Raw genomic sequence first — 12,948 nt, 5'->3', positions numbered from 1 at the left:
AAGGTTTGTTTAGCTAAAGGTGAATTTAAGATGACAAAAGCAGCCCAAGGCAGATTGTGGTTTTCCACCATGGTGGGCCTGGTTTGCAGTGCAGATACAGGCTGAAGACAAAGCAGCATGGCAGCAGCATGGCTGGGCCAGCCTGGTGTGTCAAAGGCACAACCCAAGTTCCAGGGATTTCAGAGCTGCTGATAAGCTAAAACCAGATAAAAATGTCTTAGACAAAAGCTGACATTTCGGCTGGGGGATAATTCTGCAACTCAAGATTTCTGCTGATTTTTCATCTGAGAAATAGAAAAGATCACCAAACTGTCCATCCTGCTCTTACAGACCCATGCAAAGAGGTCCCACACCTGCTCCAGACTCTGCTCCAGCACCTAGCTCTCCTTCATCCTCACAGGCTCTTCCTCAGCCTCCCCATTTCTTCTCTCCATGACAGACACAGGGTCTCCAGGCCTTCTTCTCCTCTCTGCTGACAGATCCAAAGCTGGTTATACCAGCTCCTCCCCATCTTTTCCAGCCTTGCTGAGAGGGGAATTTTCTTCACAGGTTGCTCCCACTGACCCCTTGCTGCCTTGAACCCACACGGGAAGTGCTCAGGGCAGGGTGTGGTGTCCCAGGTGGCTACAGCAGTACAACAGGGTTGCTGTGCTGTCACCCTCTTTTTCCACTCTCATTTTCCTGGAGCAGCTCTGGGTATCCTGGGCAGTGCCAGAGGCTGCAACCCGATGGACTCACCTCTGCTCCTGGTGCCCTGGGCTGAGATGTCCCCATGTCCCAGCTGACTTTAAATGAAAGGGTGTGGAAGGACCATTGCATTGGAGAAAGAAGGGCTTCATTCTCCTTTGTCTGCAACAGCTCCAAAGCAATTCCTCCTTCTGCACCAGCTCATCCCCTGTACTCCACAGGGGAAAAGTCCTTTGGTGAATATCTATCTTTCAGAGCAAAATAAATCCTAAGCCACTTGTGCAGGAAAAGAAACAATGCCCAGTGGTTTCTCACCCTCACAAGAGCAAATCTGGGGCCATTCAGTTAGGCTGGGCTATTCTCAAGAGTCTATGTCCTACCCCAGGACAGATTCATGGTGGGAGAGCACGGCTGGAGCTGACCCTGCTGTGAGGACCCTGCAGACCAGCACTGAAGCCTGGGGGCAACAGAAACACCTAAAGCCAGCAGCATTTTCGGGTCCCCAAAGTCAGGGGTGCAGGGGTTTGCCCTGGCACTTACCTGGTGTGCACACTCTCCACAAAGGTCCCACTCCTGGTCTTGAGCTGATCCACCTCCAGCCTCAGCTTGTCAATCTCGTCAGACAAACGCCGCTGTTTGGGGGGGATGAGACAGGCAGGTGCTGGGTTTGCTCTGGAGAGCTGCCAGGTTTGGGGTAATCCACATCCTTGGCTATGGCCATGTTCACATTCCCTTTAGAGATCCCCACCCTGGGTTTAAAGCATCTTGGACACATCAGTAAAGAAACAGCTCATGCAGGCACAGGGAATGAGGGTGATGAGGAAGGAGGATCAGGGCAAACAGACACCGGTGCTCAAGGTATGCTGCTTTGGGAGATGAAGAAAAACAGGTCCCACTTGGATGTTCTGGTTCTGCTCCAGACTGCACGTGTATGTTCCCTTGGCAAGGGATCAGCAGGGAGGAACCACCCAGCCAAACTTGCTGTTGGTCCTGCCCCTCCTGCTCCCAGCCCTATCCCCATGGGGAAGCTGTGCCCATACCCAGTGCTGGGAGCAGCCAGGGGGAGGCTGCAGATGGACAGGGAGGGAAGGGAGAAGGGATCTCCTGGGCACAGCAGGATCTAGTCTGGGGGACAAACAGACTGAGCCAGGGTGGACAAAGTGCCAGCAGTGTCATGCGAGTCCCCGAGCTCTGCCCTGCCCAGACCTGAGCAGCCATGGCTGGGAAGCACAGGAATAAGCACACATCCTTCCTGCAGGCAAGGGGAAAAGCACCCCCCCTGATCCCCCAAACCATGCACGAGACATGCAGCACATGCCAAAAGCTCCCACTGCTCCAAAAAGCCACGTGCCTCCAGCTTTCTAGCAAGGCCACTAGGGGTTCACGATGAGACTGCTGTATCTGAGAGCAGGATGTGAAGACCTATGGGGCCTCTGCAAGCTGGGCACAGGGCAGATCTCCTCCCCAGTCTGAGAAAGCCTCAGGGGCCAAGGAGATGTCGCTGCCTGAGCCCTCCTGTACACACAAAGGAAGCCACCCTGGCCTTGCCACTGTCCTCAGTGGGCTCAGGGATGGATGACTGTGACATGGAGATGGGACCCAACATCCCTGGCAGGGAACTGACCCAGGGCTCTCTGGGGAGGGGGGTGACAGCTTACATCCAGCTACTGTGTGGGTGAGTGTGTGGCCTCCTGCTGCTGGGTGCTCTGGGATCCCAGCCCCTCCCAGACTGGGGCATTTTAGAAGAAGCAAGTGCCCCTGGCCAGGGGTTGGGAGTGAGGCAATGCCATCACTGCCGCATTTACCTTGTCATGCTGGTGTTCCTCTATCTGCTTTTGGGTATTTTCCAGCTCTTGTAATAATGTATTCTTTAAGAAAAACCAAGGAAAATAAAAGGGAACAAAAACAGGAAAGAAAAAGAGAGACCATTTAGGAAACAGCCATGTGGCCTACCAGGAGTGGCCAGTGTGGAATCCCTGTGTAGTGAACACTTGGAAAAGGCTCCCTGGGCTATTCCTCACTGGCCTGTGCACAGGTCTCCTCTGCAAAGCTCCTGCCTCTCAAGCAGGGTAGACACAGCTCAAGTCCTGCCCCACTCTGGGGCTGAGCATGGCCATGGAGGGCGATGGGGGATTTGACAGACAGGGCTTGAAGATTAGGAAGTATGTCTGAGAGGAGAACAACTTCTTGAGCAACTGGATCAAGAGGAAAAATGTCCCTTACATCTAAGCTAGGGAGTAGGCAGGAGGGAAAGGAGATGTGTTCATAGAATCACGGAATCATGGGACTGTTAAAACTGGAAAAGCCCTCTAAGATTGAGCCCAACCATTCCCCCCAGCACTGCTGTGTTCATAGCTAAACAATGACTCCAAGTGTCACATCCATGTTTTTGGAACACTTCCAGGGATGGTGGCTCCACCCTGTCCCGGGCGGTCTATTCCAATGCTATTCTTTCCCTGAAATTTTTTTTCATAGTATCGATCTAAACCTCCCCTGGAGAGTTTGTAACTGCCTGAACCAGTGCTCATTTTTGGTACCTGCTGGCAGCCAAACAGGATCATTTTTCTGCATGAAAGACCTGGATAAGCTCTCAGGGTGGGCAAGTGCTGGCACGAGACTGGGGAGCAGGCAATGCTCTTCACAACATTTCACCACTCTGGTACTTGTTACTCTGGGGTGGGATTTGGACTCATCCCTGCAGGCTGGGTCCTGCTCTTCATCCAGACAAATCTGCTGAACAACTGGACATGCTGGTGCAGCCACATTTGGCTGGGGACAGGAGGAACAGAGCAGTGGGGGAACAGAGCCAGCCCAGGAGGCATCAGCTGGGAGACGCACTTGTGTGCTCCAACTTCCTGAGGGCAGGAACCCCAAGAGAGAGCTGAATCACCAATGCCTGACTACTTCCCACTGGCACTGTGGGTGGATCTTTGCCTGGAGCCAGCTGCTCTCAGTTAACTCCATTCACACCAAGGCAGCCACAGCTTCAGCCAGCTCCTCCAAGGAAATCCAGTTCCCCAGGAGTCAGGTGGGAGATGTTCATGGACACTGCCCTGGCTTGGAGGAAGGAAATCAGTCTGCACCTGGGGGCAGGAAGGTTTTAAGGCAGCACATGGAGGGATGGGCACTGGGACAAGATGAACATTGCATTTTTTCCTGCAAAATGCAGTCGGGATTTGCTCTGACAGCTGAGCACAGGTGGCATCAGGGCTGCACCGGCAGAGACACAGGGAAGCGAAGGAATGGAGCAGGACAAATCCTGCTGCTGTGGGAGGTGCTGGGGAGGGGGTCTCCCTGGGTGAGGTGACTGGAGCTGTCCCATGTTCCACCAGCACTGCCATGTCCTCCATGTTACCATTCTCCACAGGCACTTCCAGCCCTGGGCCATGGTTGGACAAGGCACAGAGGGGCTGCAGACCCCTCAACCCCCAGAGGACCTCTGTCCCAGGCACTACCTTCTCCTCCAAGGCTGCCATCCTCTCCTTGAGATGCAGCTGCAGGCGCTCGTTGGACTCGCTCAGCAGCCGATCCACGGTGTCTGAGAGCCTCTTGTTGTGTTCCTCGTTCATCTTCTCCCGCTGGCGGGCCTGGGACAGACACAGTGACATCAGTGACATCCGTGTCAGTGCCCTCCTGCCATCCTGTGCCTGCTGCAGCGGTAGAGGTGGCCCACCAGGCCCAGCTTTTGGGGACAAATCCACCTCTTACAGCACTGGTTGGACCCTCTGTGGTGGTTCTGCTGCTCTCTGCTACCTCCCAGCCAGGAATGAACAGGAGAGAAAAGGATTTAGTGAGATCATGCCTGCCTGCCTGCCCCTCTAGAAAGCTTCTCCTGTGTACCTGCCATGAATATCCACACTGGGGGCACGTTTCAGACCCCAATGGATACTGAACCTCTAGATTTTCAAATATCTGTCTTGAGGCAAAACATCTGGGGGCTTCCCCAGGGACACATCTGTAATGCCACCTGGGTGACCTGAGAAACAGGCATTACAACCTCTTGCATGGACAGCCCAGCCCCTGGCTGAGAAGCATAGAAACTGAAGAAGGAACTGTGCAGCCCAGCACACAGCAGCTCAGCTTCCCTGCCCTTTTCATCCTGCTGACCCAGGCCTGGGGGAAGAGCTGCTAGAGCCTCCCCTTCCACCCTGCATCTGAGGTCCCAGCTTGCCCCAGGGGGTGATGCTGGGAGAGGAGCAGATGTGGAATATTAACAGCAAGTCTTGGATGCCTGGGAGAGGGCAAATCACAGCAGAGTGCCATGAGCTCCTATGTGGCTCAAGTTTAAGTGATCCAGGATGGCAAAGGATTAACCAGGCTGTTCTCCCAACCTGCTCCATAACTGTAACCCAGCTGTGCCCAGGTACCCAGGCACCCAGGCACCAAGGCAAGGATCAGGACTTACCCTGGCCAGCTCCTGGTTCTTCTCCTCCAACTGAGTCTCCAGCTGTCGGAGGTGCTCCTCAATGCTCCCATGCCTTTCTTCTGCCTGGGAAAAGCAGAGCAACCTTCTCGGATGATGGTCCCCAAAGCCATGAGAGCCCTGCTGCATCCTGGTGTCCATCTCTGCATCTGAGTCCTTCCTGGGATGCAGGGCTCTCTCCCACTGCCTGCATCCCTTCCAGGGCTCCCTGTGAGCCCAAACCAGCCCTGGGCAGGACTTGACAGGAGCTGGAGGTGCTCTGTGAGGGACTAAACACCATTCCAGAAACCAGAAAGGGCAGGGGTGGCTACATCCCTCCCTCCCTCCAGGCCTGCACCCTCCAAAATCCAGCTTGGTGCTTCCTCTTTCTCCTCATCATAGAGTGGTCTCACCCAAGCCAAAGGGCATCCACACCAATAGGGCTACCCCCATGCTGGAGAAAGGGGCCAAGGGAAGGGAGCAAACCCTACATGCAGGACACATTGAGGCATCCTTTAAAGGTGGCACCTTGTCCCTGCAGCAGTGGGGACAGCTGGGAAGGAGAGGTCACATCTGGGAAGGAGAGTGGGATGCCTTGGGCTGCTGGGGCTCCAACACTGCAGGGGATCCCAGCTGCTCCCCTGGTCACAGCACTACCCTCTGGCTCCAATCCCTGCCCTCCTTCTCCAATCCTTTCCCTTCCATTCCCTCTGGTCTCTGATGTCCCCTCCAGCCCCAGCCCCACCCCTGGCACTTGCCTTGGTGAGCGCAGCAATGCGCTGAGCCAGCTCTGCTTCCACCTCAGGCAGCGTCTCTGCCTTTCTCATTGTCTGCTGCAGCTTCTGCTCCGCCAGCTCCAGCAGCTCCTGCAGGTGCCGAGCCTTCTCCTCGCACTGTGGGACAGTAGTGTGACTGCCTGGCATGGCCCACCCCAGCACCCCCCTCTGCCCCCCACATCCCCGGGACAGGGGGGTACTTTGGGTCCAGTTTCAGTACCTGGCGGTGCAGGGACTCCTTGTTGGCCAACTCATTCTCCAGTTTGTCATTGAGGTCGTGGATGGAAGTGGCCTCTCGCTGGGCCGCCAAGTACCGTTTCTCGAGCGTGGTGATCCTCTCCTCCATGTCCTCCTTCTGTGCCAGGGCCTGGGGAAGCAATGGGGCTGTCATATCCTGCTCTGTGACAGCATTTTGGGAATAGCAGGGCTGTTCAGCTCCTTCAAGCCTGGGACACCCTGAGTGCAAGGCATGTGAAAACCCCCCTTGTCATGGGGATGAGGGACAGCAGAATGGGACAGTGATAAAGGGAGAATCAAACAGTCACAGGAAAACCTTTTAGAGAGGACACAGGTGCAGCACATCTGAGAGCCTGTCTGTAACCTCAGGGAAGTCCTTCTGGTGTACTTGGGGACAATTTCCCAAAGGCAGTGGCCTCTTCTGGAGAACACCCTGCACACAACAGGAGTTCCAAACCCTTCCCAGCCCAGTGGAAGCAGCTGTGAGGTCTCTGCCCCAGGTTGGGCAGTGCAGGGGGACATGGACTCACCTCTCGGAGGTCCCTCTGGTACTTGCTGCTCATCTCCTCAGATTTTATCAGATCCTTCCTGGCGGTGCCCAGATCCTCCTCCAGCTCAGCCACGCTGGCAGCCAAGGCAGAGATTCGCTCCTTGGCCTGGACCACTTCAAAATTCTGCTTCTCCAGGAGCTCCTGCAGCTCCACCACCCGCCCGGCCTCATCATCTGGGTGGACAGAGCCATTGGAGAGACGCTGCAAGGCACCAGAGAGGGACGTGGGTATCGGGATGCTCCAAAGCTCCCAGGCTGTGGCATTGCCTGCAGCCACTGCAAGTGGGAATGTGGCCCTGCAGGGACTCCGTGAGGGGATGGAAGTGGAGACAGGAGGCTCTGGGACCTCCATCAGTAGCCTCCACAAGCCAGGGATGGGGCTTCTTACAGGAATGAAGGAATAGGGAGAGTTGAGGGCTTCCCAGAGCATCTGGTGGAAGGTGTCCCTGCCCATGGTGGGCATTGGAACAAGATGGTCTTTAAGGTATCTTCCCATAGAAACCATTCTGTGATCTTTGGGAAGCAGAACCCCTTGGAGCACCCGAGCACAAATTCCACCCCCCACTCAAAAATGGCCTGTATCCACCAGGAAGGGCATTTCCCATGGGGCTGGACATGGGGAGAGGGGAAAAGGTTTTCAGCATGCTGGAGCCAGCACCAGGGAGGTGGGAGAAATGACAGCCTCACTGAGCACGGCCAGAGCAGGGGTTTGCAGGGCTCTCACCTTCCAGGGAAGCTTTGGTGCCGGTTCCTTGGGCTCCCTTTCATCACGCTCACCCGCCGTGGGCTCCCGGGTGGAGCCTTGCTGCAGAGCTGCCACCTGCATGGGAACAGGGACTCAACAGTGGGACACTGCAGGAGGTGAGGACAGTCCTACTGCACCCAGGGCTGCACCAGCTTCCTGCCAGAGTCCTGCTTCTGGCTGGGGGGCACTGGAGGGAGTGGGTGAGGAACAGCCCTGAGCTGACACTGCTGGGGTCACACCTGGAATCCTGGGGGAAACTCTGGGCCCCTCAATTTGGGAAGGACATGGAGGGGCTGGAGTGGCTGAGGAAGCTGGGGTGGCTCAGTCTGGAGGAAAGGACGCTTGGGGGCACCTGGCTCTGCACAACTCCCTGACGGAAAGGGGACAGCCAGAGGGATTGGGCTCTGCTCTCAGGGAACAGGGACAGGACAAGAAGAAATGGCCTCAAACTGTGCCAGGGGAGGGTCAGGTTGGAATCAGGAAAAATGTTTTCCCTGAAAGGGTGGTCAGGCCCTGGCGCAACTACCCAGGGCAGTAATGGAGCCACCATCACTGGAAGTGTTCAAAAAGCTAGTGAACATGGAACTTCACAATATTGTTCAGTGGGCATGGGGGTGTTTGGTCAAAGGCTGGAGGCTTTTCCAGCCTTAATGATTCCATGATCCTAAGAGAGAGGAAGTCAGAGGTGCTGGGAAGGTTCAGCGCTGAGGGATGTTTTCCTGGTGAGCCCTGGATCCCAGGAAACTGGTTTACAGCCAGACAGATTCTGAACCCAGTGTAGCAGGAGCAGGGCATAAACACTGGCACCGTGTCCTGCTCTGAGAGGTGAGGATGGGGAATGGGCCCTGCAAGGAGAGGGGCCGGTGAGCCTGGGAAATACCATGAGACTTATCCTGGGAACTGGAAAGAGGAGCAAAGTTTGGCTGGCAGATGCTGTAGGAATCGCTCTTTCCTTTCGGGAGTAGTGGCTGGGCACAAACTCCAGGAAGGAAAACAGAGTTCATGTCTCTTCAAGAACACTTTGTCCCTGAAAGTGTCCAAGACCACGTTAGACAGAGCTTGGGGTAACTTGGGATAGTAGAATGTGTCCCTGCCCATGGCAGGGGGTGGAACAAGATGAGCTTTAAGGCTCCTTCCCACCCAAATGAGTCTGGGATTCTGAGATGACCATGGCTGGAGGTTGGGGACAGAGAAGTCCCAACCCCAGGACTCCAGCAGAATAGAAGACGGGGGATGCATGATGAGGTGCTTGAAGCAGTGTGGTTTGGGTCTCTGCCAAATCAGGACAAATCCAAGTCACTCTCAGCCCCCTGGAATGATTCAGATTCAGACTGTTTTTGTCAGTGACATGAATTCCAAACAGCAAACCACATGGAAATGTGGTTTGTCTCACCACCTGTGAGACAAACAATTTTCAGAATCCTTACAAGGTTTCCTTAAATACAGACAAACCTTCAAGTAAACAGCAATTTTAGAACAAAAGCTTTACAACAAACCTGACAAATGCAAATATCACAGGAACTCCCAAAGGTAATGGAGAGCATTCCCAGCTCAGCAGGTGTCCAGGTACCTCTTACCTGCCGATGGGCATCTACGAGCTGCTCCTCCAAGGTGGCCACTCTCTCCAAGGCTGCTCGCAGGCGTTCCCTCACCTGCAGGTGAGTGAAACAATGGGAAAGGCTGTCATTTGTCCACAGGATTTAGGCATGCTCCCATTTGTTGGACTGACAGCCAGGCTCAGGTGGATTCACAGGTTCAGGATCATCCAGCCCATCACAGAGTGGGGTGAAATTGTGTTGGAGACAACAGGCTGGGCCAATTCTTAGAGATCTATGGCCAGAATAGCCTAGAGAGGTCTCCTAGCAGAGGAAGGAGATGCCTGAAGTGAGTGAATGAGGAGGCACAGTAAAGACTGATCCAGGGTGTCAATTGCCAGGCCCCCCAAGAGTGACCTGGGGGAGTTCAGAGTATCCAACAGCCTCAAACCCAGAGGATCCACTGGGCAGCTCCAGCAGCTCCTCAGTGCAGCTTTGGGATATCCAAGACTTTCCTGCTGAGGGCCCCCATGTCACCTTAACAATACAAAGTTAAGCAGGGAAGGAGTGGAGGGTTGGGAGAAGGAGCTCTGAGTAGGAGAGGTCCCAGCAGCTTTCCCACCTTTTCATCCAGTGCCTTGTGATGCTCAAAGAGTGACTTTAGTGCCTTGAGAACCTCAACCTCACTGGACACCCCGGATGGTGACTGGGCCTGGCGCTTGACCACGGTCATCCTGAGGGAGCGCTCATGCCGTGACACCAGGCACTCCAGGTGCTCCAGCAGGAGCTGCAGGGAGACGAGAGTGGGGCTGTCACTGCCAGGATGGGCCCAGCAGCCCCTGCTGTCCCACAGCCCCAGGACTGAGGGCCTGCCAGCAGGGTCTCCAGGCTTACCCGGGTGTTATTGCGCTCCGCTTTCAGCTCTGAGATCTCCTCCTCCCTCTCCAGAAGCTGCTCCCGGCAGGCGCTGAGCTCCCGTGTCAGTGTGGCAAACTCCTGCAGAGATCAGGGCAGTGAGCAGGGACACAGATGGGATGGAGTCAGCATTCCAGCCCCACCACTGGACCTCCAGCACAGCATTTCCCATCCAAACCCCACCAGGGTAATGCTGTGGGGAACATGGAGAAACCGGTGGAGAGGCACAGCCAGGCCAGGAGGGGGGTTTTTTTCCTGGCTTCCCTCATGCTTTGGACAAGGAGAACACAGCAGCTCAAAATTTATCCCACTAGGTTTGATGTCCAATGGCACAAGAAACTTCTCTACAGCTGCAGAGGTGGTTGATGACATTTAAAGCATCCCAGTCAAGACGACCAGCATGTTTCCATTCCCACTGTCCCCTGGATGCAGCTCCCACATTGCAGTATCCCATCAGGCTAAAACTCACCACAAAGCCACAGCTGGTCAGGATGAGTCCCCTGGCCCTCAGACAGCCTCTGCCATGGCCTCAGGACCTGGAATCATCCAAAACTTCCTTCCAAAAGAAAGAGGTTGATGCCTCAGTCCAGCATGTGGAGCCCCAGCAAGCTGCCTATGGGGCTGCCCCAGGTCCTGTGTCCCAGCTGAGAGGGATGGGGCACAGCAGGAGATATGCCAGCTGCCACCACTTCTTGCCGCTGCCACCACTCCCCCCAGGAATGTGACAGCCAGCAAGGAATAGCTATGCCCAGAGCAACGCCAAATGAATGCTGCACAACCAGCACATCCCTTGAGGCAGGATGAAAACTAAATCACACTTGTGGATGTGTGAGAGGGGAAGGGAAACTTGAAGTCCCTTGGATGCAGGAGGATTTCCTTCCCCCTAAAAAAGAAACCCAGGCACCTGGGTGAGCCCAGGAGCACCTTCCATTGCTCCAAGTTGCTCTTCAGTGGTGCAAGGCCCAAGTGAGGTTTTGCAGCTGGGATTTCTTAGGGTGAGAAATGCAAATGCAGGAATATGCCAGGAATTCGCACCAGGTTCAGTGTTGTTGGAAAGAATTTCAAAAGGCAAAGGATTTCAGAAGAAACTGAGAAGGATTTGATGGAGCATTAACAAACTAAATTTCAAGAGGGGGCTGAGAGCTGTTTTATAGAATGAAACTATTTTTCACTTTAATTTTCAGGTTTAGCAAATAAAACCCTTTCAAACTGAAGCAAAGCACTGAACCAAATGCTCTGCTCAGCTCCAAGTGAAACCTGTGACAGCTGAAGCTCCGAGAAATCCAGAGTTTATTCATCTGTTTGCCCCAGCCAGGTTTTCCCTCTCCCTCCCCACCCCAAACCTGTCCCAGTGGTGGGGTTTGTAGCCTGGGATTAGTGGGGATGGTGGTGGGCACTGATGCAATTGAGACCCCACAGTGGAACAGGACCTAAGCAGGTTGCAGTGAGGGAAAAGGGAAAGAGTCACTGTCCCCATAAACAGCTGCTTTCCTGTCTGTCACCTGCCTCAGGCCACTGCCACACCCCTACCCCACATTCCTGCTCCACATCCCTGCTCCGAAATCCCTGCTCGGGCATTGGCCCAGGGCCTGAGGTCTCCAGTTCCTTCCCAGAATGCCTTCTGCCCCATCCATTCCCCAGGGACCACTCCAGCCCTGCAGTTTTCCCTCTTCCCACCCCTTCTTAGGGAACACCCGTGGGATCTGGGATCACCCGTGGCCCCATCCCTTCCCCGAGGATCCCTTCAGCGCTGGGATCACCTTTCTCCCCACCAGTTCTTCCCCCGAATGTGTCACAAAACCCCAAACCTCGTCACCAACCTCTGCCATGCCCCATCCCACACTTGCTCTGGGACCATCCCACAGCCCCCAGAGCACAGGGAGCCCTCGGCAGGTCCAGCTCCACTGGGACCCCGCTGTGCCAGCCCAGCCCTCCCCGGAGCTGCGCTCTCCCTGGCGCTGGGATCCCGCTGGGATCGGGCTGGGCGCAGCCCGGCCGCAGGCACACGTGCGCATTCCGTGGGCTATGCAAGCGCTGCCAGCAGCTCCCGAGAATCCCTGCGGATTAGAGCCGGGCTGGGAATGCCAGCGAGCAGAATGCAGCAGATGTGCCAGAGAGGTGCCTGTGGATCGCCTCAGATTTAGGGATGTCACTCCCCCAGTCCCTGAACATGCCAAGAGACAGGCGGCAGGGCTCCAGGAGCTCGAGAAATGAATCCTGACAGCCGGGATGGCCCCGGGACTATCTTCTAGCAGCTCAAGCTGTAAACGTGGGGGACAAACACACCAGCTATGGGCTTTTCCAGCACCGGGGCAGGACCCTGCAGATCCAAAGCCTCTGGATCTGCAAAGGTAAAAACTTCTTGCTCTGCCCCACGGCTGGCAGGGGACACTGGCTGTCGACATGGATGCTCTTCCCGATGGAGTGAACAAGGTAGGGCAGCACGGGATGGGTGGGACAAGGTATTGGAGGCAGCAAGAGGACAGGGATGGCCAGTGCTGGGGAGAGAGATCACCACTGCGGGGACAGCAATGGCCAGCACTGGGGACAGTGACCACTAGCAGTCCGTCCTCTCCCCTCATGCCCTCGCTGTGGTGGCCAGGCTGTACAGATACGCTCGCATCCAGGATTTCATCCTGAAAGAGGGGATTAAAAGGGAGCAAATCCTCTGGAGAGAGAGGCAGCCCCTGCTGCAGCCAGCCCGACACACACGCGGTCAGCAGGTCACAGCCAGAGCTCCTGCCAGCCCTTCTCCAGGGGTGCTTCTCTCCGAGTCCTCCATCCTGACTGGAATGCTGGCTGCAACCTGTGCTGTTTCCCACATCCTGTGCCAGGCCTGGAGCACCCCATGGCAAATCAAAAAGCCCTTGATAACTGTCTCCCCTCGGGGAAAGGCTGCAAAAATGAACATATGCATCAAAAATAGCAACCACCCTGCAGTGAGCCAGGCCAGCAATGAGGTCAGCCAAGTACACAGGGCCTGAGTATGATACCTTGGGAATAAAAAATAGGAATAAATCACCCCAGCACCCGCTTCTAGCCACCTCCCTCAGCCTTGGCCTTTGGCTCCCACATCTTGGCTGTGCCAGATGCCAACATTG

The 12,948-nt window shown here is 55.4% G+C and overlaps 1 protein-coding gene across 2 annotated transcripts in view; it reads right to left on the bottom strand.

Moving 5' to 3' along the window:
* PPFIA4 (PTPRF interacting protein alpha 4) overlaps window positions 1-12,948 on the bottom strand; it is a 48,726-nt gene that overhangs the window by 15,472 nt on the left and 20,306 nt on the right. Inside the window, exons 3-13 of one of the 2 annotated variants that reach the window (XM_062509337.1) lie at window positions 9,827-9,928; window positions 9,555-9,719; window positions 8,975-9,049; window positions 7,377-7,472; window positions 6,633-6,854; window positions 6,086-6,232; window positions 5,844-5,982; window positions 5,093-5,172; window positions 4,143-4,274; window positions 2,493-2,555; window positions 1,228-1,319 (exon numbers count right to left, since the gene is read on the bottom strand). In XM_062509337.1, coding sequence (XP_062365321.1) covers window positions 1,228-1,319; window positions 2,493-2,555; window positions 4,143-4,274; window positions 5,093-5,172; window positions 5,844-5,982; window positions 6,086-6,232; window positions 6,633-6,854; window positions 7,377-7,472; window positions 8,975-9,049; window positions 9,555-9,719; window positions 9,827-9,928 — 1,313 coding nt within the window. The remainder of the gene's footprint in view (window positions 1-1,227; window positions 1,320-2,492; window positions 2,556-4,142; window positions 4,275-5,092; window positions 5,173-5,843; window positions 5,983-6,085; window positions 6,233-6,632; window positions 6,855-7,376; window positions 7,473-8,974; window positions 9,050-9,554; window positions 9,720-9,826; window positions 9,929-12,948) is intronic. The other variant, XM_062509338.1, reaches the window with a different exon arrangement.

This window comes from Cinclus cinclus, chromosome 27 (genome assembly GCF_963662255.1).
Source record: "Cinclus cinclus chromosome 27, bCinCin1.1, whole genome shotgun sequence".
In the NCBI taxonomy this organism is placed as follows: domain Eukaryota; kingdom Metazoa; phylum Chordata; class Aves; order Passeriformes; family Cinclidae; genus Cinclus; species Cinclus cinclus.
The sequence above is the reverse complement of the archived record's forward strand: the minus strand, read 5'-3'. Positions and strand labels throughout refer to the sequence as shown.